Source organism: Loa loa (genome assembly GCF_000183805.2).
Source record: "Loa loa unplaced genomic scaffold supercont3.6, whole genome shotgun sequence".
In the NCBI taxonomy this organism is placed as follows: Eukaryota; Metazoa; Nematoda; class Chromadorea; order Rhabditida; family Onchocercidae; genus Loa; species Loa loa.
This window is the reverse complement of record NW_018108186.1, coordinates 894,026-901,872: the sequence shown is the minus strand read 5'-3', so window position 1 is coordinate 901,872 and position 7,847 is coordinate 894,026. Positions and strand designations below refer to the sequence as shown.

Below are 7,847 nucleotides of genomic sequence, written 5' to 3'. Positions count from 1 at the left end.
ACTGGAGAAAATACCGCAAACCCCCCATTGCATCACAATGTGAAAGCAATTTCCCGAATGGCTGATTACCTGGTGTAATAACAGTGATTTTCAAGTTATGCATCAAAACCCTTTTAGATAACTTTTCTGGAATAAATAGTACCCATAGCATGATTATAAATACCAGGGAACATCCTTCCCACATAATCCTCATGCTTGACTATACTTTCATCTTGTCTTTTATTCTTACCGGCTGTTCGGTGCACAGCGATCAATTTGTAAGATTCAATATCAGGTTCAGTGTTTGAACTCAAGGAGCTGTTACTTTCCGCAGAAGATAATTTTGTATTGCTTAAACGACTTGAATCCAGATGAACTTGTGTAGCACCTGTGATATGATGAGCAGGAGTTTGGACCTCCAATACATTGCTGAAAAATATTCAAGACCTCCATTGTCTTCTTTAAAGATTATTCATGTTAATAGCAAATATTTTAAGTAAACTCTATTTTCTGATAATAGATGAAACATGAAAAGGGTTTTTAGAAATGGTTTCTTAAAGTTACCTTCCACTGTATGTGCGTGGTAAATAGCCACCCGTACGCTTATAATCCTGGATTATGTCGGATGCTCCCACAGAACTGTGGTCATCCATTTCCAAACAGTCCTGCAACCTAGCGTCTGTCTCGGTGTATAACATATGTGTCTGCAAATTCATCGTGTTCAATTTCAATTAAAATACTGCAAACAACAAACTTCAAACTTCAAACTTTTATTTCTTGGTTTGGAAGTACCTTCTCCACAAGTTGCTCAATCCACTGTTCAACGCGATCATTAGCATGAGGCAAAAATTGGAAGTATTGCACAACACGCAGCGCGATATCCTCACCACACCACAGCTGCTTAGTATCTTCAGTGCTCAAAATTAAACGAACCTGCAAAGCTTTTAAAGTGCTACTTTACAATCGAAGTTAAATTAACTTAGCTTATCTACCTAGTTCAATAGTTTCATTAAAACCTTAATTAGAGGCAAATGAGTGAATCCTGGACTTTCATCAACGATTTGCGCGAAATTTTTAGCAATGAAATTATCAACTTGTTCCACAAGTACATCATCGTTAATATTAGCCTGACATCGAATTCCTGAAATTTTCATTTCTTGAAGAAACAGTTATATCACAGAATCATAGTTCTCAGGATGTGGTTCCCTTAAAAAGAACATACAGCTTACCGATGCAATCCATGACATTAAGATTCTCGATAAGATAGCGAGCACAAGCTCTGGCAACCGGAGTTACTTGAAGAGCATAAGCTGTTTTGTAAAGTATGCCAACTTTTTTGCTACTTATTTCCAAACTGGAAAATATCATGTTGAAATTACATCAAATATAGCCAAAACTTAAGTGTAATACCAAATAATTATCAAGAGGACGGAAATTTGCACTGAATCAACAGTGTACTTATTGAATATGTAACAGAAGAATACTGAGAAGAGTATGCGTAATTCACAATAGCTTCGAAACAATCATAATCGGCTTCAGCAAATTCGTAATAAGAAAATGGCTGTAGTGTTATTGGCGAAACAACAGCTGTTGTTAACGATGGCGAAATAGTGCTTGCTGTCGCTAGCATCGTCGTACTCACGCGCTCTGCAGATCTTATTAATAAAGGATTGGAACTTATTGGAGAAAAATAGCACTGCAAAGCCGTCAAAATCTTGGCAAGAACTAAATTTAGTTTTTGTAACAGCTTTCATTTCTCACATTCCATTTCAAGAACTTTCAGGACTTTTATCTTTCTGGATACATATCCGAGATATGTGTACTAGAAAGACTACAATAACAGAAGAACTTTTCTATGAATCACATATTCATTATTAGAAAAAATTACTTGAAGATCGACCTCCGTTCTCGCTTCTGATAAAGATATCCATAAGTGCAGGTGAACAAGCAGCCAAAACAATCTCAAAACTCTCATCATAAGTTTAAAACATGATAAGATCTCATCTAAGCATTATAACACATTTGTTGAATTAAAATGAAAGAATACTCAAAACGCCCAGATGAAAATGAAGGAATGAAGACCTTATGAGCAAGAATCTCCTTTTCATGCACAAAAAGGACAACATCACAAAGTTCACGATTCCGCCGAAAAGTGTTCAAATGGGAAAGCAATGTATCCTGCAATAACCCGCTATTATGACCAACTGTTTCTTTTATTCTCCTTTTCACAGATGCATCGTTGCTCTTTATTTTATTAATAAATAACGCGAACAGAGCAGAAACACGTCATATAATTTATAATAAACTATAAATGTATATATTTACCTGCATGGAGTTATCACACATTTTCAACATAATTTCTTCATTATGAACAATCATCGAGGCGTCTGATCCACTCGTATGTAGTGATGTGTCTCGGACTGGTGTTTGCGGCTCCTAAATGTGATATTTTGGACTGAGTAAATGAAGCCTAAATGTAATTCTACAATAAGCTATACCAATATTAAGGAGTAACTCATATATTCAAGAACGTTTGCGTTAACAGTAAAAACTTACCAGAAAAAGACTGTCATTACGATTACCACCATCGTCATTGTTTTCATCATCATCACCATCATCATCATTATCATCATTGACATCGTTGTCATTTTTACATAAAATGTGATTTTCATCGGTTAGTAGAGGAAAACGGTTGTCATCGACTGTGCAATGACTAAAGTTAGTTGGCTGATGAATGTCATCCATTGTTTATGACAACGATTCCTATCAGGTTCGTTTAATGACTCCAGTAAACACTAAATGAAAGTAATCTTTTAGCAACAAAAGAATGATCAACAAAACAAATGATCTAGAGACCAAACACTGGCCAGTTAATACTCCTATTATCGCTTGCAGCTCGAATTAAATTTCAGGATGAAAATAAGTCCGGTTCCCGGATGATTACAGGGATGAGGAAGTAATTTCTCGGTTAGATTAACAGGACAAACAATAATAAGTTTCACTGTACGTAAAGATAACAGAATCGAGGTCAGGGGGATGAGGTCTTTGTAACGGGACGAAAAGAGATCTGGTCATCCTACGTAAACACAAACTCCTTATATTCACTTAGATTCCAAATAAAAGAGTGCGGAAAGAGACATATGTTCACGTGGTATTTACCAGCAAAGTACTGATCGTTCTGAAACAGGAAGTGAAAAGTAAGCAAATAGTTGGAAGAAAATAAAGTGAAGGAAAGGAAGCCGGTAAGAAATCAATGGTTAAATGAGAGGGAAGTTCGATTCCCGAAAGTAACAAAGTATGTAATAAGGCTGGCGGAAGGTTATTTATCAGTGAGCGCTCGTTGTTATTACACACTCATCCCAGCTCTTTCCCTCACTTTTTAATCAAATACTGAAAGATTGAAGGAGAGAAGAATGACGTCATCCTAATCAATTATCCCCTTATTCTCTGCTTTTTCCATTTCTCTTCAAGTAAAAATTACTTTAAGAAATTTAACTTTCAGTCAATAATTCCATAACGAAATTTCCCTTCGAACATAATTATGTAATAGAAAGAGCCTTAGGCAGAATGGCATGTGTTGGGGGTTTTACTGAAGCCTAGAATTCAACCTGGAACTGTCAAAAATCAAACATGGATTTCCCACCAATGTAATTTTAAGAAAAAACACTGAAATGACTAACATTCTCTTCTTTTTTACGTCTACCAAAGCGTATTTCTTCGTCCTTTGATTTTTCTGCAGGATTGTATTTTCTGCTTATGAATGATTGCGCACTGAACACAATGCTTTCCTTATCGATTTTTATTGTAGGTTTAAGGATAGCCTTTAAGAGGAGATAAGCATTTCTGAGGGATTTCTAGTTTGCACCAAATAGTGCTTTGTTAAAAGTGATACCAACCACAATATTTTAAATTTATATTTGCAGGCGTTTCAGGTTGGAATGAATGTGGAAGGATAAAAGGATCGAGTTGCGGTAAGTCAAAGTGAGATTTTTGAATTATAACGATTAATTGAAACATTGGGTTTAGATTTCACGGAAGCTTACTTTTTTCTCTAGGGAATAACGACTGAACACAGTCGATTCATATCGTTAAGAGGAGAAGAACACGGAGGTTTCCGTGAAGTAAAATTGCTTTAATCTTACACGAAATTCTCTGCATCCCCGGTAATATTGTATTTTTTATTTTTTAAGGTTTTGGAAAACTGATATGTTTACAATCTGATTGGAAATGAATTTTATCAATATTTGTGCGACAAAGAAGGAACACTGTCCAAATTGACTACTTTACTAGTATCAGATTCAGAATGGAAAGTTCCTAAACACAGAACAGAATTAGTCCGGAAAGAGAAGAATGATAAGAAAAACCGAAAACTGTCGAGACTGGAAGAGACTCTATAAGTTTAAGTGGAAATCAATAGTTTACCAAGAATCTCTCAAAAATTTATAAATCCAACGAAGAAGGATTGAGCTATTATTTTCCTGCAAAATACTGAAATAATTACAGTGCCAGTTGTGTAGACTTTTGCAGCGAGTTACCTTCGACACATTCTTGAATCGTTAACACTTGAAAGTTAATTTCTTGCAGCTAATTAAACCTAGTCACGTAAGAAGCAGTTCTTGTCACAAAAAAAAAAATCAAGCAAAAGTTGTCTTAAATTACTCGAAGGAACTTCTATCCTGACTAAGAGATACTATCATGGATAACATTTGATGAAATGAAATTTTGTTAAGCCCGTACAGAAGTGAGATAGCTTGGTGCTTTAACAAGATTCACCACGTGGAAGAACGAGGAGTTTCTTCATTGTCAAAAAACAAAAGTGGATAGAAATGAGAGAATGTGGACAATGGTGAATGGGAGTATTTTCAGACTTCATTCAAACAAACTTTTCGAAATTTACATTGAAAAACAATTCTTCTCTTTAGGAGATCATTTCCAATATCTTTCTGGTTTCCGTTTCTTTGGAGTAAAGAAATGTATGGATGATTATAATTCATGACTCTTGCATAGACCAAAAAATTGAAACATTTGCTGAATTGCGCCTGGATTGCCTAGTTTGAATAATGTCGACATCGGCTGCGATGCATTTGGTCGAGACGGTTTTGGTCCGAATCTGAAAAAAGAGAACTAGAACACTGGAACGAAATTTGCAATTTGTCATGTCACTGTCTTTCTCTACCTTATGCAATAATTTATAGTTTAATGTGTACTACAATTAAATTGCTATAATAATCTGGAGCTTTTCAGTTCACACTCCCACCTGTTTCTAAGCATTTTTGGCATTTAAAACCTGCATGTCTTTCTGCTTGAAACATTTCTTCTCATGGCTGAGAACCATTCAGAAATTACTCAAAGATTGTGAATGAGAATATATGATCGTCATCTAGAGCATTTATGAATTGAAGTTCTTTTGAATCTGGAAAATTGCAATGGCTTACTAATTTAATAAAATTCATAAATGCAAAATATACCGTTGAAATTTAAGTCTCGAATTACTAACACCATTGTGGGTATCATGTTGCATACCAATTGTCAGTGAATCTTCATCTCGACTCAACAGAAAAGCTGGTCCATCGGTGGTCGTTGCAGTTTCATAGATTTGTTTTTCGTGAGATGGTAAAGCTGCTTGTGCTATTGATAAGCCATCCTTAAATGTTATACTAGAATGTTGTTAGTTCCAGAAAATCCTTTGTAAGTTACACTTATCATTGTTTTTTTAACCTTTTCTCTATATAATCTGTCACCTTTGGGAAGTTCTAATAACAAAGCCTATCTATTAGGCATTACTACCATTATCACGAAAAATAGATCAGTCATCTCCACTATTTGATTTTATTTGCCGGTCATAAAAATTACTAAAAATAGCTTTTCAGACTCATTTAGTAGTAGCTCACATGCTGACAAAACATCTACAGATATCAATAGCAGTTGTCATTAACTGCATATTAAAATAGTGGTATTGGGATTTCGAAGCATTGCTACTAGAATTTTTGAAGCGACAAAACGGCACGTACCTGAATATTTTGCAAGAGATCGGATACCCCTCCTAGTATCCCTTGTCTGCCTGCATGTTTTGACTTATCAAAATTTTCATCGTAAATATCGTAGTAATCAATAGCGACATCTTCCTTTACCGCTGAGAAAGTTGTAGACTTAATGGACAATGTAGTAGTATTGGACAGAGGTTTTGAGGTTGATGATTGCGGTAATACCTTCTCTGTCTTCATATTTACATTAGCGATCAGTTTCTGAAATAGCATTTGCAATAACTGAAATGCCGACAAATCAGAATGTGATGACTTGTTTTCAGTTTAAAAGTAGATTTAACTCTCATGATAAAAATTGAGGTCTAGATTTGAAAGTAAATTTGACTAGATCCTTAATAGAAATGAATCCAGTTCTGTTCTTTGACATCCTTTTTTCTTTCAATTTTAGCAGACTAGTGGTACTTTCGTCGAATAGTGATAATCCATTTCGTTAAGTCTCGGGAACAATCACGCACAGGATTTTCCGTACAATGATGATGTTTTTCCATTTTTTCTGTACAATTGCTGCTAAAGTGATAACTCGCAAATCTTTTAATTTGATCAAGGGCCTAATATGAATGTTCTCGAGTAAGTAGAATGATTGATGGAATTTTTGTTACTATCTTCATGAGATATTAACTTACCCTTGAACTTCGCACGTTTTTTTGCTTATTTTCGAATTGCGGAACTGAAGTTTTGGGTTCATGATTCATGTTACTAAAAAATTCTGAGCGTACATCATCTAGGCGACCTTGTTTCATGAACATCGGATCAACTCTCTAAAAATTTTTGTCTCTTCACAATTGAATTACGGCAAAAAAAAAGTTGCGAAATGGAATGACTTATTTTCTTATTAAATTCCTAAAAAAATAAGCAAACGAACAACTATGTATTTTTGTATAAATTTATTTTATTTTTTTAATGTTTTATAGTAATTACTATCCGTACGACTTTTAATTCGAAATTTTACTTCAATCCTATTGAATGGAAGGGGTCGATTTTCCATAAAACTTGAAGACTAACAACAGAATCAAAACGGTTATGAGTCCATTGCCACGGAATTTGACGTCGAGCTCGTGAAGAGATATTATACCGTACCTTATTCTTATCCTGAATATCCACAGGACATAGCTGAAGCCACCATCGCAAGTCACTGAAAATGAAATAATGGACGTCAGTTACAAAACGTCAGTAATTTACTTCGGGATTTTATTATAAATTGATTAGGTTTCTTAAACTCAATTTTCAAGCAATTGGAAATCTACACGAAAAAAATCTACAAGAAATAATATTCATATAGCAGTAATAGATGACAAGGTGAGTGTGACAGCTTATCACTTCCTCGATTCTCAAACTTTGATTTGGAACTTCAAGAATTCAGCGATAACTCTTTTATCTTCTCAATTAGCGCTGTTTACCTCATTCCATTTCTGTCTGATTGACGATTTTATCAGTTTCAAAGTTCCTATTAGAAATTTGAGATGTGTTATTGTGTTTTTGGAATCCTAAAAGAAACATCAGGCTAGCATACAATCTCAGGTTTTATTTCAGCAACATAATGAAAATGAAACGAACTTGTCATCGAGCACTGCTTGCCACTTACGTATGATTTGGGTACCAGTAAAGAATGTTGACGACCGATGGTACTCATTTAGAAATTTGGTATCAATGCAGTCATCTATCCGAATTTTGATTGATTTACCACTGCAGCAAAGCAACTGCCATGCACTTAATTATCACCACTGATAATAATGAAATTTTCCTGTTTTTATTTATTTGAATTTGAAATTGATTTGAAATTGTTTGGCAAATTTTCATTTGCATGTAATTATCAGTTATCAATTT

At 34.7% G+C, this 7,847-nt stretch overlaps 2 protein-coding genes across 2 annotated transcripts; both read right to left on the bottom strand.

Moving 5' to 3' along the window:
• Positions 1-229: 229 nt before the first annotated feature.
• On the bottom strand, positions 230-2,779 carry LOAG_10824 (hypothetical protein; the record flags this gene model as incomplete). The annotated part of the gene is made up of 10 exons (XM_003146348.2): positions 2,536-2,779; positions 2,305-2,415; positions 2,062-2,157; positions 1,868-1,940; positions 1,464-1,626; positions 1,209-1,333; positions 996-1,120; positions 772-912; positions 544-683; positions 230-408 (listed from the first exon to the last, which is right to left on the bottom strand). Coding segments are annotated over exons 1-10 (1,341 nt in total), but the record flags the coding sequence as incomplete, so codon positions are not given.
• Positions 2,780-4,872: 2,093 nt separating this feature from the next.
• Positions 4,873-6,715, bottom strand: LOAG_10823 (hypothetical protein; the record flags this gene model as incomplete). Its single annotated transcript, XM_020448239.1, has 4 exons — positions 4,873-5,089; positions 5,448-5,623; positions 5,991-6,224; positions 6,647-6,715. The coding sequence occupies 4 exons, from the start codon at positions 6,713-6,715 to the stop codon at positions 4,963-4,965; spliced, it is 606 nt and encodes a 201-aa protein (XP_020301598.1). The 3' UTR covers positions 4,873-4,962.
• Positions 6,716-7,847: the final 1,132 nt, after the last annotated feature.